The sequence below is a fragment of the Heteronotia binoei genome, chromosome 1 (assembly GCF_032191835.1).
Source record: "Heteronotia binoei isolate CCM8104 ecotype False Entrance Well chromosome 1, APGP_CSIRO_Hbin_v1, whole genome shotgun sequence".
In the NCBI taxonomy this organism is placed as follows: domain Eukaryota; kingdom Metazoa; phylum Chordata; class Lepidosauria; order Squamata; family Gekkonidae; genus Heteronotia; species Heteronotia binoei.
In genome coordinates this window covers 280,322,317-280,339,562 of record NC_083223.1, presented here as the reverse complement: position 1 = coordinate 280,339,562, position 17,246 = coordinate 280,322,317, and the positions used below count along the sequence as shown (strand labels likewise).

The 17,246-nt window shown below is 50.0% G+C and overlaps 1 protein-coding gene across 1 annotated transcript in view; it reads right to left on the bottom strand.

Annotated features, from left to right (window-relative positions):
• LOC132584398 (unconventional myosin-Ie-like) overlaps positions 1 to 17,246 on the bottom strand; it is a 78,446-nt gene that overhangs the window by 45,490 nt on the left and 15,710 nt on the right. Inside the window, exons 4-9 of the mRNA XM_060256271.1 lie at positions 13,964 to 14,058; positions 13,712 to 13,799; positions 10,053 to 10,142; positions 8,987 to 9,118; positions 5,623 to 5,757; positions 1,486 to 1,618 (exon numbers count right to left, since the gene is read on the bottom strand). Coding sequence (XP_060112254.1) covers positions 1,486 to 1,618; positions 5,623 to 5,757; positions 8,987 to 9,118; positions 10,053 to 10,142; positions 13,712 to 13,799; positions 13,964 to 14,058 — 673 coding nt within the window. The remainder of the gene's footprint in view (positions 1 to 1,485; positions 1,619 to 5,622; positions 5,758 to 8,986; positions 9,119 to 10,052; positions 10,143 to 13,711; positions 13,800 to 13,963; positions 14,059 to 17,246) is intronic.

Below are 17,246 nucleotides of genomic sequence, written 5' to 3'. Positions count from 1 at the left end.
GCGGTCGCGCATCATTCTGGCTGTACCGAAAGGGAGCTGGACTTTGCCTGAGGCACTGAGGGAAGCAAGATCCTTAGCCAGGCCTTTTTAGCCTAAGGCTCTATGCCGGGGGTGTTGTTGAACTCACGCGCTGCACCACTACACCAAGCCGGCTCTCAGTCACTTTGCCCGGTTGCAGCCCTGTGTGCATCCCCTCCCCACTCTCATCCTTTCTTTCTTTTTTTTAAATTATGATAAGTTTATTTTAAAAATTCCAAGTTATACAGAGCTTTGTTGGGTGAAGTAGTATCGAGTGGATTAATTCCAAATATAACAAAATTCTACTATGCATAAGGTGAAAGGTAAAGGCAGTGCCCTGTGCAAGCACCAGTCGTTTCCGACTCTGGGGTGACGTTGCTTTCACGACGTTTTCACAGCAGACTTTTGACGGGGTGGTTTGCGCTTGCCTTCCCCAGTCCTCTACGCTTTCCCCCCAGCGAGCTGGGGAATCATTTTACTGACCTCAAAAGGATGGAAGGCTGAGTCAACCTCGAGCCAGCTACCTGAACCAGCTTCCGCCAGGATCGAACTCAGGTTGTGAGCAGAGCTTGGACTGCAGTACTGCAGCTTTAACACTCTGCCCCGGGGGCTGTTTGAAAGGTAAAGGTCGTCCCCTGTGCAAATATCAGTCGTTTCTGACTCTGGGGTGACGTTGCTTTCACGACGTTTTCACAGCAGACTTTTTACGGGGTGGTTTGCCATTGCCTTCCCCAGTCATCTACACTTTCGCCCCAGCAAGCTGGGTCCTCCTTTGACCGACCTTGGAAGGAGGGAAGGCTGAATCAACCTAGAGCCGGCTACCTGAACCCAGCTTCCGCTGGGATCAAACTCAGGTCGTGAGCAGAGGGCTCCGACTGCAGTACTGCAGCTTTACCACTCTGCACCACGCAGCTCTTCAAGAATGGTCCCCTGTGCAAGCACCAGTCGTTTCCGGCTCTGGGGTGACGTCGCTTTCACGACGTTTTCACGGCAGACTTTTTACGGGGTGGTTTGCCCATGCCTTCCCCAGTCATCTACGCTTCCCCCCCCCCCCCCGCAAGCTGGGTCCTCATTTGACCGACCTTGGAAGGAGGAAAGGCTGAATCAACCTAGAGCCGGCTACCTGAACCCAGCTTCCACTAAGACGTTTTTAGATTCGGCATATTCCACTTTTCTTCAAAAGATGTGACCTTGGGGTAAATGTCGGACAAGGAAAGTTGTGCCGTGATTTTCTCCACAATTAAAATACCCCAGATTTTTGTAAACCAGAGTTCAAGTGATGGGAAGGTGTTGGATTTCTATAGAGGTGCTACAGCTGCTTTAGGAGCTGCGAGAAGGCAGCTGCGCATCTTATTAGGGGCCACCAAATGCTTTCCAGCTTCCCTCACCCCCCAAAATGTACATGCTCTGCCCAGTTGTTAGCCACCCCCACCCCATCGCACCCCGGTTCTCCCCCCCGCAACTTACAGTCCTCGCTCTCCACCACAGCGTAGTTGCCCGATTCCCGGAAGGTGATGTTGCCCAGGTGAAGGATCCCGGCCACGATCTGGAGCACCAGGCCCTGCTCTTCTCCGGAGAGGCCCACCACGTCCATGGCCATCTGGAGAGAGAGGGTGAAAGGGAGGCGGTGAGGCCGGGGCTGGCCCAGGCCAAAGGGGAGGAACAGCGGATGTTTAGCCTGGAGAGGAGGCGGCTGAGGGGTGATAGGATCACCATCTTCAAGTCCTTGAAGGGCTGTCATCTAGAGGATGGTGTGGAATTGTTTTCTGTGGCCCCAAAAAGTAGGATCAGAACCAATGGGTTGAAATTAAATCAGAAGAGTTTCCGGCTCAACATCAGGAAGAACTTCCTGAACATTAGAGCGGTTCCTCAGTGGAACAGGCTTCCTCCTTGGGAGGTGGTGGGCTCTCCTTCCTTGGAGGTTTTTCAACAGAGGCTGGATGGCCATCTGACAGCAATGAAGATCCTGTGAATTTAGGGGGAGGTGTTTGTGAGTTTCCTGCATTGTACAGGGGGTTGGACTAGATGACCCTGGAGGTCTCTTCCAACTCTATGTTTCTTTGACTGTTAAGAGCAATTCCTCAGTGGAACAGGCTTCCTCCTCAGGAGGTGGTGGGCTCTCCTTCCTTGGAGATTTTGAAACAGAGGCTAGATGGCCATCTGACACCAATGAAGATCCTGTGAATTTAGGGGGGAAGTGTTTGTGAGTTTCCTGCATTGTGCAGGAGGTTGGACTAGATGACCCTGGAGGTCCCTTCCAGTTCTGTGACTCTATGACTGTTAAGAACGGTTTCTCAGTGTAACAGGCTTTCTCCTCAGGAGGTGGTGGGCTCTCCTTCCTTGGAGGTTTTTCAACAGAGGCTAGATGGCCATCTGACAGCAATGAGGATCCTGTCAATTTAGGGAGAGATGTTCGTGAGTTTCCTGCGTTGTGCAGGGGGTTGGACTAGATGACCCTGGAGGTCCCTTCCAACTCTATGGGCGTTTTTGCATTGACCTTAATCGGCAGTGACGCCCCTCTTCACCGCGCAGGATCTGCGCGGATTTCGCACTAATTGCCGCGGAGCACCCGGAAGAGCCGGAAAGTCCCGCGGCTTTTGCGGCGCAAATGGAAACTGGTTTTTGGCGGTTTCCGTTTGCGCCGCAAATTCCGCGGGACTTTCCGGCTCTTCCGGGTGCTCCGCAGCAATTAGTGCGAAATCCGCGCAGATCCTGCGCGGTGAAGAGGGGCGTCGCTACTGATTAAGGTCAGTGCGAAAACGCCCTATGATTCTATTAGGGCTGCTGGCTTTTCAGCATTCTGGAGCTCTGGACAGAGCACAGATAAGCTTTTGTGTACCTGTGCTCAGAATCGACCATTGTTGGTCTGAAAGGTGCCAGTGGACACTCTAACTTTGTTCTGTTGCTTCAGACCAGGGTGGGGGTGGGGGTGGCCAAACTTGCCTAACATAAGAGCCTCAGATGTCTGAGAGCCGCAAGACACGAAAGTCTGACGTTTGAGAGCTGCAAGGCAGGCAGGCAAATAGATGGGGGAGAGGAGAGATGGTAAGAAAGCACCTTTAACTTTAAATGCATTCTCCAATCCACCAGCCAGAGCTTGGGTAGGCAAAGTGATTTAAAAAGAGACGTGCCTTCTCCAAGACGGTTGATGGGGCGGCGGGGGCTTCGAGAGCCACACAATACAAGTGAAACAGCCACGTGCAGCTCCCGAGCCTCAGTTTGGCCCCCCCCTGCTTCAAAGCAACATGGTGTTCCGTCCCCCCCCCCCCAAAAAAACAAAAAACCTACTTTAAAAAGATGCAGTGAGTGAGTGATAGAACCAGGCTTCATTTTGGGCAAGAGCTCACAAGAGCACAGCTCCGGAACCTCTAAATTTTATTGTGCTCTTTCTTTCTTAACCCCCCCGTCCCCCCCCCCCCGACAATTCCTCCTTATGGGTTCCATTGTTCAAATTCCCTGGGAGAATTCTGCAGAACTCGCAAGATCTGGCAAACTTTCTAATATTTTCCCTCGCAAAAATGGGGAAACAACCAAAACAGAAAGCAGACGGACGGGAATCTTCATCCCGCCACTGTGGCCGCATCGGAGAAAGCGACTTAAAAAGGACGATGGGAGTCAGGTTTTACGATGACAATTCTAATTCAAGGAGCATTTGAAGGGAGATGCGGAGCTGATATAATTGAGTCCACCTTCCGGTGATGTCAGGGGTGCGCGGCGGATGCAAATGAGTTGTGTCAATGAGCTCCGGCATCTCTTTTTCCTACAAAACGACCCCGATAGAACTGTGTTCTTTTGCTTCAAACCAACGCGGCTGCCCACCAGAATCTATAGCACTTATAGTCATTTTACTAAGTTTGCTTTTTCTTGTTTGTATGTTTGTTTTATTCAATTTTTTTTAGAGCCCTCCCTTCCCGTAGGACAGCCACAGGGTGGGTTACAGCATAAAAACAAATCAATGATAAAAACAATAAAAGACCAGTTTAAATATATAACATCTAAATTACAGGATGGCAAGAGACGAAAACGGCACGTTCTGCCTCACAGACATGACCTATTTTTCAGGGTCAGTTTGGTGTCGTGGTTAAGTGCACCGACTCTTATCTGGGAGAACCGGGTTTGATTCCCCACTCCTCCACTTGCACCTGCTGGAATGGCCTTGGGTCAGCCAGAGCTCTGGCAGAGGTTGTCCTTGAAAGGGCAGCTTCTGTCAGAGCTCTCTCCAGCTGCACCCACCTCACAGAGTGTCTGTTGTTGGGGAGGAAGGGAAAGGAGATTGTAGGCTGCTCTGAGACTCTGTCCTTGAAAGGGCAGCTTCTGAGAGAGCCCTCTCCAGCCCCACCCACCTCACAGGGTGTCTGTTGTGGGGGAGGAAAAGAAAGGAGATTGTAGGCCGCTCTGAGACTCTGTCCTTTAAGGGCAGCTTCTGGGAGAGCCCTCTCAGCCCTACCCACCTCACAGGGTGTCTCTTGTGGGGCAAGAAGATATAGGAGATTGTAAGCCGCTTTGAGTCTCTAATTCAGAGGGAAGGGAGGGGTATAAATCTGCAATTGTTCTTCTTCTTATAGCACTGGGATGGAAGGTCAATGGCCAATGGCCTATCCAGTCCAACACTCTGTGTCACATAAGAGAAGCCATGTTGGATCAAGCCAATGGCCCATCCAGTCCAACACTCTGTGTCACATAAGAGAAGCCATGTTGGATCAGGCCAATGGCCCATCCAGTCCAACACTCTGTGTCACATAAGAACATAAGAGAAGCCATGTTGGATCAGGCCAATGGCCCATCCAGTCCAACACTCTGTGTCACATAAGAACTGGCTATGCTTGTAGCTGCCACCATCTCCTGTGGCAGTGAATTCCACATGTTAATCACCCTTTGGGAGAAGAAGTCCTTCCTTTTATTCGTTTTAACCTGACTGCTCAGCAATTTCATTGAATGCCCACGAGTTCTCGTATTGTGAGAAAGGGAGAAAAGGACTTCTTTCTCTACTTTCTCCATCCCATGCATAATCTTGTCAGCCTCGATCATGTCACCCCGCAGTCGACGTTTCTCCAAGCGAAAGAGCCCCAAGCGTTATCTCCTCTCCCCCCCCCCACAACAGACGTCCTGTGAGGTGGGTGGGGCTAAGAGAGCTGTGACAAAAACTGCCCTTTCAAGGACAGCTCCTGCAAGAGCTCTGGCTGACCCAAGGCCATTCCAGCAGCTGGGAGTGGAGGAGCGGGGAAGCAAACCTGGTTCTCCCACACACCTCACCACGACGCCAAACCGGCTCTCTTTTCACGGAGGAATACAGAGAAGTGGGGAAGCTTCTCGAATAAAGAGGCAGACGACGGAAAGGCATTCTCTCAGCCTCTTCTGGGCCCACATACACTCCCACCCCACCACTATGGTCGAGGTCTGGACACCCCACCAAAAACATCATTCTTGAGGCGGTGGCAGGTTTCTGGTCTGACTATAATCACAGGGAGTTGATTGACTGGCTATGTTTTTGCAATTGTAAGGGAGAGATGCTCTGATCCTGGAAGAGCATGGGGGGGGGGGAAGGGAGAGGGGGTGATGTCCTAGAGCTGTGGCCAGGTCCCCGTTCTGGTCTCGGTCCCCTACCAACGTCTCCTGGAACTCCTGGCAGTCATTCATGTCGTCCACCTTGTAGGCTGCAGACTGGTTGAGGTAGTAGTAATAATCCGGGGTGGTAATCCCCAAATCTTCTCTCTGTTCTGGGGTAGCACCTTCTAGCAGCTGCGGAGGGGGGGGAGCGGAACAGACAATCAGGAACGTTTTTCTGGAGCGTGCTGCACACCAAATACACTTTCCGTAGATGACGTCAATAATTTTTACCGTAATCCCTGTCAGATTGGCTTACAACATGATCTTCCGATCGCTGATCCAAGCCGAGAGCTGTTTGTGAGTCCACTGGTCAAAGCCACCAAGCAATACACTGTCTTTCAGTTTGCAAAAATATATTATAAGGATTGTGGACAACACATAATAAACGATACCATAACGACAGAGGCTGGTGGTGCTAGGGTCTTGTAAAGTAACAGAAACCCCAAGGGGGCAAAAAAAACCCCATCCCCAAATGAATAGATATAAGTCCAAACTTGGAAATAGTCCAACTGAAATTTCAATGATAGACCAGAAGAAGAAGAAGATGAAGAAGCTATTGGATTTATATCCCGCCCTCCACTCCGAAGAGTCTCAGAGCGGCTCACAATCTCCTTTCCCTTTCTCCCCCACAACAGACACCCTGTGAGGTAGATGAAGATATTGGATTTATATCCCACTCTCCACTCCGAAGAGTCTCAGAGCGGCTCACAATCTCCTTCCCCTTCCTCCCCCACAACAGACACCCTGTGAGGTAGATGAAGATATTGGATTTATATCCCACTCTCCACTCCGAAGAGTCTCAGAGCGGCTCACAATCTCCTTTACCTTCCTCCCCACAACAGACACCCTGTGAGGTAGATGAAGATATTGGATTTATATTCCGCCCTCCACTCCGAAGAGTCTCAGAGCGGCTCACAATCTCCTTTCCCTTCCTCCCCCACAACAGACACCCTGTGAGGTAAATGAAGATATTGAATTTATATCCCACCCTCCACTCCGAAGAGTCTCAGAGTGGCTCACAATCTCCTTTCCCTTCCTCCCCCACAACAGACACCCTGTGAGGTAAATGAAGATATTGAATTTATATCCCGCCCTCCACTCCGAAGAGTCTCAGAGCGGCTCACAATCTCCTATCCCTTCCTCCCCCACAACAGACACCCTGTGAGGTAAATGAAGATATTGAATTTATATCCCACCCTCCACTCCGAAGAGTCTCAGAGCGGCTCACAATCTCCTTTCCCTTCCTCCCCCACAACAGACACCCTGTGAGGTAAATGAAGATATTGAATTTATATCCCACCCTCCACTCCGAAGAGTCTCAGAGTGGCTCACAATCTCCTTTCCCTTCCTCCCCCACAACAGACACCCTGTGAGGTAGATGAAGATATTGGATTTATATCCCGCCCTCCACTCCGAAGAGTCTCAGAGCGGCTCACAGTCTCCTTTCCCTTCCTCCCCCACAACAGACACCCTGTGAGGTAGATGAAGATATTGGATTTATATCCCGCCCTCCACTCCGAAGAGTCTCAGAGGGGCTCACAATATCCTTTCCCTTCCTCCCCCACAACAGACACCCTGTGAGGTGGGTGGGGCTGAGAGGGCTCTCACAGCAGCTGCTCTTTCAAGGACAACCTCTGCCAGAGCTATGGCTGACCCAAGGCCATTCCAGCAGCTGCAAGTGGAGGAGTGGGGAATCAAACCCGGTTCTCCCAGATAAGAGTCCGCACACTTAACCACTACACCAAACTGGCTCTACACCAAACTAGAGCACCGCTGGCCTGTCATTATTGTATCGTTTATTATGTGTTGCACACAATCCCTATAATATATTTTTGCAAACTGAAAGACGGTGTGTTGCTTGGTGGCTTTAATCAGTCTACTGATCACACCAAGCGCTCTTCAAGCAGCAGTTTGGGAGCTTACGGCTGAAATTCAACTCTCCAGCTCCTATGGGGTTAATTAGTTGGGGCGGAGGGAAGGAGGGAGAGTAAGGAGACAGCTAGTTCTCCCCTCCCTCTCCCCCATCATTTACATCCTAGGAGCGGGTGTACTCCTCCTGCTGAGATTCTATGAACCACCTTTCTTGCCTTCAACCAAACGGGCTAGTGAGCAAGATAAGCATGTCAAAGGCACAAATCCCCTTGGTGTCAGAAATCCCCAGATGGGGGCAGGGGATCCCCCGTTTTGAGGCCCTCCCCCCACTTCAGGGTCATCAGAAAGCGGGGAGGGGGGGAAGGGAAATGTCTGCTGGGTGCTCCATTACTCCCTGGATTCCCATAGAGTATAATGGAGAATTGATCCATGGGTATCTGAGCTGTTTATTGTGGTAGAGACACCAAAATTTCAGCATAAAATCTGGTGCCTCTCTTCAAAAGACCGTCCAAGTTTCAAAAAGATTGGAACAGGGGGTCCAATTCTATGGGCCCCCAAAGAAAGTGCCCCTATCCTTCATTATTTCCTATGGAGGGAAGGCATTTAAAAGGGGCATGGTCCCTTTAAATGTGATGGCCAGAACTCCTTTTGGAGTTCAACTGTGCTTGTCACACCCTTGATCCTGGCTCCACCCCCAAAATCTTCTGGCTCCACCCCCAAAGTCCCCAGATATTTCTTGAGTCAGACTACAGGGGAAGGACTTCTACAGGGCATAGTTCCACACAGCTTGGGGAGGGACTGTGGCTCAGTGGTAGAGCATCTGCTTGGGAAGCAGAAGGTCCCAGGTTCAATCCCTGGCATCTCCAAAAAAGGGTCCAGGCAAAAAGGTGTGAAAAACCTCAGCTTGAGACCCTGGAGAGCCGCTGCCAGTTAGGGGAGGGATGGTGGCTCAGTGGTAGAGCATCCGCTTGGGAAGCAGAAGGTCCCAGGTTCAATCCCCGGCATCTCCAGCTAAAAAAGGGTCCAGGCAAATAAGTGTGAAAAACCTCAGCTTGAGACCCTGGAGAGCCGCTGCCAGTTAGGGGAGGGACTGTGGCTCAGTGGTAGAGCATCTGCTTGGGAAGCAGAAGGTCCCAGGTTCAATCCCTGGCATCTCCAAAAAAGGGTCCAGGCAAATAGGTGTGAAAAACCTCAGCTTGAGACCCTGGAGAGCCGCTGCCGGTCTGAGAAGACAATACTGACTTTGATGGACCAAGGGTCTGATTCAGTATAAGGCAGCTTCATATGTTCATATGTTCATGTTCAGCTTACCTTCCCAAGCAGCCATTTCCTCCAGGAGAAGTGGAATAAACGTTTCAAGTAAATAAACAGATAATACATGAGCGATTGATGTAGTCTGGAGATCGGTGGTAACTCTGGGGGATCTCCAGCCCCCACTGGAGGTTGGCAACCCTTCTTGAGCCCTGCTCCAAAGCCGAATCCTGCTCACCTGGTAGTAGATGTGAAAGCTTCTCTCTCCTGGGTTCTGGCTAACCACGCGAGATTTCTCCAGCAGAAAGTTGGAAATTTTGCCACCGTCTGGTTCCCCTCCTCGGCTGAACTGGATCTCAAAATATTTGCCCTGGGTGGCAGAGGAGAAATCAGAATATGACACTGTTAAGACACCCCCTTTGGAAAGAGTTCCCCCAGCCCCGAACATTAGAATCGTAGAAGAATCATAGAATCCTAGAGTTGGAAGGGACCTCCAGGGTCATCTAGTCTTGTAGCCGCCATCACCTCCTGTGGCAGTGAATTCCACGTGTTAATCACCCTTTGGGTGAAGAAGGACTTCCTTTTATCCGTTTTAACCTGCCTGCTTAGCAATTTCATCGAATGCCCACGAGTTCTTGTATTGTGAGAAAGGGAGAAAAGTACTTCTTTCTCTACTTTCTCCATCCCGTGCATAATCTTGTAAACCTCTCTCACATCACCCCGCAGTCGACGTTTCTCCAAGCTAAAGAGCCCCAAGCGTTTCAACCTTTCTTCATAGGGAAAGTGTTCCAGCGCTTTAATCATTCTAGTTGCCCTTTTCTGGACTTTCTCCAATGCTATAATATCCTTTTTGAGGTGCGGCGACCAGAATTGCACACAGTATTCCAAATGAGACCGCACCATCGATTTATACAGGGGCATTACGATACAGGCTGATTTGTTTTCAATTCCCTTCCTAATAATTCCCAGCATGGCGTTGGCCTTTTTTATTGCAATTGCACACTGTCTTGTGTTATTATTATTGTGTTATTATTGTGTTCTTGTTATTAGGCCACACACCCCTGATGTAGCCAATCCTCCGAGAGCTTACAAAAAAGAGCCTTGTAAGCTCCAAGAGGATTGGCTGCATCGGGAGGGGTGTGGCCTCACATGCAAAGGAGTTCCTGCTAGAATTCCACCCCTGCTCCCAACTCTGGAAACCAGAGGCCGAGTCATGGCAGGGCCCATGTGTCGATTTCAAAGCTTGGGACCCACGGAACTCTCCCCCACCACGCCCCGTACCAACTGCAGATGCCCGCACTCACAAATCGGCTGGAGTTGTTGTTGCGAACCGTCTTGGCATTCCCAAATGCCTCCAGGAGCGGGTTGGACTTCAGGATGATATCCTTCACGTGCTAGGATGGAGACAGGGGAGGGGGTGTCATTGTGGGAGCAAAAGCCATCTTTGGCATCTGTACATAATGCAGCTAAAGAGCTAGGGTTGCCAAGTCCAATTCAAGAAATATCTGGGGATTTTGGAGGTGGAGCCAGGAGACATAAGAACAGAAGAGAAGCCATGTTAGATCAGGCCAATGGCCCATCCAGTCCAACACTCTGTGTCAAAGAAGAACATAAGGGAAGCCATGTTGGATCAGGCCAGTGGCCCATCCAGTCCAACACTCTGTGTCACAGAAGAACATAAGGGAAGCCATGTTGGATCAGGCCAGTGGCCCATCCAGTCCAACACTCTGTGTCAAAGAAGAACATAAGGGAAGCCATGTTGGATCAGGCCAGTGGCCCATCCAGTCCAACACTCTGTGTCACAGAAGAACATAAGGGAAGCCATGTTGGATCAGGCCAGTGGCCCATCCAGTCCAACACTCTGTGTCACAGAAGAACATAAGGGAAGCCATGTTGGATCAGGCCAGTGGCCCATCCAGTCCAACACTCTGTGTCACAGAAGAACATAAGAGAAGCCATGTTGGATCAGGCCAATGGCCCATCCAGTCCAACACTCTGTGTCACAGAAGAACATAAGGGAAGCCATGTTGGATCAGGCCAGTGGCCCCTCCAGTCCAACACTCTGTGTCACAGAAGAACATAAGAGAAGCCATGTTGGATCAGGCCAGTGGCCCCTCCAGTCCAACCCTCTGTGTCACATAAGAACATAAGAGAAGCCATGTTGGATCAGGCCAGTGGCCCCTCCAGTCCAACACTCTGTGTCACAGAAGAACATAAGAGAAGCCATGTTGGATCAGGCCAGTGGCCCCTCCAGTCCAACACTCTGTGTCACAGAAGAACATAAGGGAAGCCATGTTGGATCAGACCAGTGGCCCATCCAGTCCAACAGTCTGTGTCACACAGTGGCCGATATACGTGTGTGTGTGTATACACACACACACACTGTGGCTAATACCCACTGATGGACCTCTGCTCCATATTGTTATCCAATCCCCTCTTAAAGCTGGCTATGCTTGTGGCCGCCACCACCTCCTGTGGTGACACTGGTGCTGGAGCCAGGAGCAAGGTTGCGAGAAGCACAATTGAACTCCAAAGGGAGTTCTGGCCATCACCTTTTAAGGGACAGCATGCTTTTTAAATGCCTTCCCTCCATTGGAAATAACGAAGGACAGGGGCACCTTCTTTGGAGGCTCATAGAATTGGGCCACCTGGTCCAATCTTTTTGAAACTTGGCGGATCTTTTGGGAAGAGGCAGTGGACATTATGCTGCAAATTCAATGCCTCTAGCTCAAAAAAACAGCTCCCCCCCCACCACAGCCGGAGATACTCGCAGGTCTATGATCCATTATACCCTATGGGAACTGGTCTCCATAGGGAATCATGGAGTGCCCAGCAGACATTTCCCTCCGAACCCCCCGCTTTCTGATGACCCTGAAGCAGAGGTGGGGTAGGGCCTCCACTGCGGGATCTCCTGCCCCCACCTGGGGATTAAGCAATCAAAAAAGTCACACGGAAAATGGGAGTAGGGAAAAACCACAAGGCTCCATGCAAAAAACGGCTTAAAAGACACCTTTAAATGAATATTTGTATACCATCAATAAAGTCCAGTTGAACATTCTTGCAATCCGACTTCAATTTTATTTTTTACAGCAATAAGTCTTAGAAAGGTGCGGATAGAACAATGCCTATATGCAATCCATCCACAAAAAACATTCTTCCTCTTTAGCAGCGTGCGTGTTTATTTCTGCAGCGGATTGATCAACGGCGCGACAGGATTAATCGATTTAATTTCCCTGCTTCGCTCCAATGCTTTATTACAGGAAAAGCTTATTTCATCTTGAACATATCTAGGGATATTTAGCTTGGAGAGGAGGTGGCTGAGAGGTGATAGGATCACCATCTTCAACGCCTTGAAGGGCTGTCATCGAGAGGAAGGTGTGGAATTGTTTTCCGTGGCCCCAGAAGGTAGGACCAGAACCAGTGGGTTGAAATTAAAACAGAAGAGTTTCCGGCTCAACATTAGGAAGAACTTCCTGACCGTTAGAGCGATTCCTCAGTGGAACAGGCTTCCTCCTTGGGAGGTGGTGGGCTCTCCTTCCTTGGAGGTTTTTCAACAGAGGCTAGATGGCCATCTGACAGCAATGAAGATCCTGTGAATTTAGGGGGAGGTGTTTGTGAGTTTCCTGCCTTGTGCAGGGGGTTGGACTAGATGAGCCTAGAGGTCCCTTCCAACTCTATGATTCTATATCTTTCACCATTTTACATTCCTTCACTCTCAAAGCTCTCATTGTTCTATCCGCACCTTTCCAAGGCTTATTGCTGTAAAAAAATAAAATTGAAGTCGGATTACAAGACTGTTCAACTGGACTTTATTGATTGTATACAAATCTTCGTTTAAAGGTAGAATCATAGAGTAGGAAGGGACCCCTAAGGTCATCTCGTCCAACCCCATGCACAATGCAGGAAACTCACAAACACCTCCCCCTAAATTCACAGGATCTTCATTGCTGTCAGATGGCCATCTAGCCTCTGTTGAAAAACCTCCAAGGAAGGAGAGCCCACCACCTCCCAAGGAGGAAGTCTGTTCCACTGAGGAATCACTCTAATGGTCAGGAAGTTCTTCCTAATGTTGAGATGGAAACTCTTTTGATTTAATTTCAACCCATTGGTTCTGGTCCGACCTTCCGGGGCCAGAGAAAACAATTCCACACCATCCTCTAGATGACAGCCCTTCAAGTACTTGAAGATGGTGATCCTATCACCTCTCAACCGCCTCCTTCCACCTTTCTTCATAGGACTTGGTCTCCAGACCCCTCACCATCTTCGTCACCCTTCTCTGGACCCGTTCCATCTTGTCTACATCCTTCTTAAATGTGGTACCCAAAACTGAACACAAGACTCCAGGTGAGGTCTTACCAGAGCCGAGTAAAGTGATACCATCACATCATGTGATCTGGACTCTAGACTTCTGTTGATACAGCCCAAAATTGCATTTGCCTTTTTAGCCACTGCATCACACTGTTGACTCATGTTCAGCGTATGGTCCACTAAGACCCCTAGATGGCTTTTAAGCTGGTTTTAAGCCATGGCGCAGAGTGGTAAAGCAGCAGTACTGCAGTACTGTGGTCTGAACTCTCTGCTCACGCCCTGAGTTCGATTCTGGTGAAAGCTGGATTCAGGTAGCCGGCCCAAGATTGACTCAGCCTTCCAGCCTTCCGAGGTCGATCAAATGAGTACCCAGATTGCTGGGGGGAAAATGCAGAGGACTGGGGAAGGCAATGGCAAACCACACCGTCAAAAGTCTGCCGTGAAAACAACGTCACCCCGGAGTTGGAAACGACTGGTGCTTGCACAGGGGACCTTTCCTTTCCTTTTAAAACTGGTTTTGCACAGAGCCTTGTGGTTTTCTCCTACTCCCACCCGGGGATTAGCAACCCTACTAAGAAAGAACCCCTGCCTGGTTTTCAGCCCCATCGTCACTTTCTCCCGTGTAACCATTGGGGGAGGGGGGAAGGTGTGGTACCTGCACTTTAGGGCCTCCGCCAGACACCTTGGAAACGTAGCCCATGATGTATTTGGCTGCCACTGTCTTGCCGGCGCCACTCTCTCCGCTGCGGGCGAGAAAGGCAGGGAGAACGAGAAAACATCAGAACCAAACCCAAGATTCGCGCGCAGGTCGCACACGGAACCACGACACCAAACTGGCCCTTTAGGCCTCCTCCAGACACTTTTAGGGATCGTGTCCTCCCCTCCCCCTTCCATTACCACAGCTCACCTGATAATGACACATTGGTTCTCCCCGTCGATCAGCATGTTGCGATACATGTTGTCGGCCAGTGCATAGATGTGTGGGGGGTTTTCATACTGAGCCTGTGAAGGAAGCAGTTCCCATTGTGAGACCCCCCCTCTCTTCCTCCTGGCCAGAAGCCTTCAGGCCCAGGCCTGGAGCCTTGCAGAGATTGCTTACTGATTTAAAATATTTATCAACCACCTTTTTTCCTGATGGAGCCCAAGGCAGCTTACAATACAAATAAAATACATATAACAGATTGCATTAAAAAATACATACAATCAATTTGTTTTAGAATCACTGTTTGTCTGTAAAGTCCCATCAAATCACAGCCAACGGATGACAAATCCAGCAAGGGCATTTGAGGCAAGGGAGAAGCAGAAATGGCTGGCCATTGCCTTCCTCTGCAGAGCCTTCCTTGGTGGTCTCCCTTCCAAGTACTGACCCTGCCTAGCTTAGACTTCTGGTGATCCCAGCAAGGGGCTTTCGAGGCAAGGGAGAAGCAGAAGTGGCTGGCCACTGCCTTCCTCTGCAGAGCCTTCCTTGGTGGTCTCACTTCTGGTACTGATCCTGCTTAGCCCCCAAGAACGTATGGTCCCAGCTGTGCTGGTAATGGCACAGAGGGGTCTCTGCTCAGGCCACATATGCCTGCCCTTCAGAGGTCTCAGCCTGCTCCAGGGTGGTTTGGGGGCTTAACTGGCCTCTGGAATGATGGTACAATGAGAACATAAGAGATGCCATGTTGGATCAGGCCAATGGCCCATCCAGTCCAACACTCTGTGTCACACAGGGGCCAAAAAACCCCAGGTGCCATCAGGAGGTCCACCAGTGGGGCCAAAACACTAGAAGCCCTCCCACTGTTTCCTCCGCCCCAAGCACCAAGAATTCAGAGCACCACTGCCCCAGACATTAGAACAGAAGAGAAGCCATGTTGGCCAATGGCCCCTCCAGTCCAACACTCTGTGTCACATAAGAACATAAGAGAAGCCATGTTGGATCAGGCCAATGGCCCATCCAGTCCAACACTCTGTGTCACATAAGAACATAAGAGAAGCCCTGTTGGATCAGGCCAATGGCCCCTCCAGTCCAACACTCTGTGTCACATAAGAACATAAGAGAAGCCATGTTGGATCAGGCCAATGGCCCCTCCAGTCCAACACTCTGTGTCACATAAGAACATAAGAGAAGCCCTGTTGGATCAGGCCAATGGCCCATCCAGTCCAACACTCTGTGTCACATAAGAACATAAGAGAAGCCCTGTTGGATCAGGCCAATGGCCCATCCAGTCCAACACTCTGTGTCACATAAGAACATAAGAGAAGCCATGTTGGATCAGGCCAGTGGCCCATCCAGTCCAACACTCTGTGTCACATAAGAACATAAAAGAAGCCATGTTGGATCAGGCCAGTGGCCCCTCCAGTCCAACACTCTGTGTCATATAAGAACATAAGAGAAGCCCTGTTGGATCAGGCCAATGGCCCCTCCAGTCCAACACTCTGGGTCACATAAGAACATAAGAGAAGCCCTGTTGGATCAGGCCAATGGCCCCTCCAGTCCAACACTCTGTGTCACATAAGAACATAAGAGAAGCCATGTTGGATCAGGCCAATGGCCCCTCCAGTCCAACACTCTGTGTCACATAAGAACATAAGAGAAGCCATGTTGGATCAGGCCAATGGCCCATCCAGTCCAACAGCCTGTGTCACACAGGGACCAAAAAACCCCAGGTGCCATCAGGAGGTCCACAAGTGGGGCCAAAACACTAGAAGCCCTCCCACTGTTTCCTCCCCACCCAAGCACCAAGAATACAGAGCATCACTTGCCCCAAAGAGAGTTCCAACAATACGCTGTGGCTAAGAGCCACTGATGGACCTCTGCTCCATATGTTGATCCAATTTTCAGGTGCTGCGAAACCTTTTTTCCTGACTGCCTTTCTCCTACCCACCACTAGATGGCAGCTTTAGAACATGGAAAAGTCAAGGTGGGGCCAGCAGGTAAGGGAGGCGGGGCCGCTTGCGATTGGCTGCCGGGACTGAGTCGCCCTGTGCCGTCATCCTGACCCAAGGGGCGGGGAGGCAGCTGCTTGTGACTCAAGCTTTTTGCGGGTTTGCCAAGGGAGAGGAAGAAATCCCCACATTGCAAACTCTTTTCAGCCAGGAGGTAATCCTTCCCCACCAACCCCCTCCCGCAAACATATTTCTGGGAGGAGAACTTCACCTGCTGAATTACTGACTGTCAGACACCCCTTAAAGGCATAGGAAGCCTTGTCAGGGAAAATAACATGGGAATTACAACTCAGTTTGACTTGTAAAGCAGGACGATTAAAGACAAATGGTCTGAGAGGAAAAGGGGAAGACGCAACTGGAGAAGGATTGACTCAACCAAGGAAGTTTGCAAGGCCTCAGAAAGGCTGCTTGGACAAAGATCCGTGAAGAAGTACAAAAGGATATTAAAAGCTAACTTCCCAATGAATCCAAAACATATGCTGCTAAATATATTGCCGTCCGATGTCTCAAAAATTCACAGTGAACTATTAAAATAGAAGAAGAAGAAGAAGAAGAAGAAGAAGAAGAAGAAGAAGAAGAAGAAGATGATGATATTGGATTTATATCCCACCCTCCCCTCTGAAGAGTCTCAGAGCGGCTCACAATCTCCTATATCTTCTCCCCCCACAACAGACACCCTGTGAGGTGGGTGGGGCTGAGAGGGCTCTCCCATAAGCTGCCCTTTCAAGGACAGAATCTCAGAGCCACTCACAATCTCCTTTCCCTTCCTTCCCCACAACAGACACCCTGTGAGGTGGGTGGGGCTGAGAGGGCTCTCACAGCAGCTGCCCTTTCAAGGACAACCTCTGCCAGAGCGATGGCTGACCCAAGGCCATTCCAGCAGGTGCAAGTGGAGGAGTGGGGAATCAAACCCGGTTCTCCCAGATAAGAGAGCTCTGGCTGACCCAAGGCCATTCCAGCAGGTGCAAGTGGAGGAGTGGGGAATCAAACCCGGTTCTCCCAGATAAGAGTCCGCGCACTTCACCACTACACCAAACACAGTGACAGCCTCAAAAATAGTATTTTGCATTTAAATGGAAAGCGGAAATATGGCCAGAATCGAATCGCTTTGTAAATAAAAACTACGACAATAAAACTAAAAATAAAAACTATGACAGCGTTTTTAAAAATTACAATGCCAAAGCTAACATCTTACTTGCACAAGCGAGCAAAGTCTGAATTTTAAAAAAAAATGGAATATATTTTTCGCATACGTTGATCAA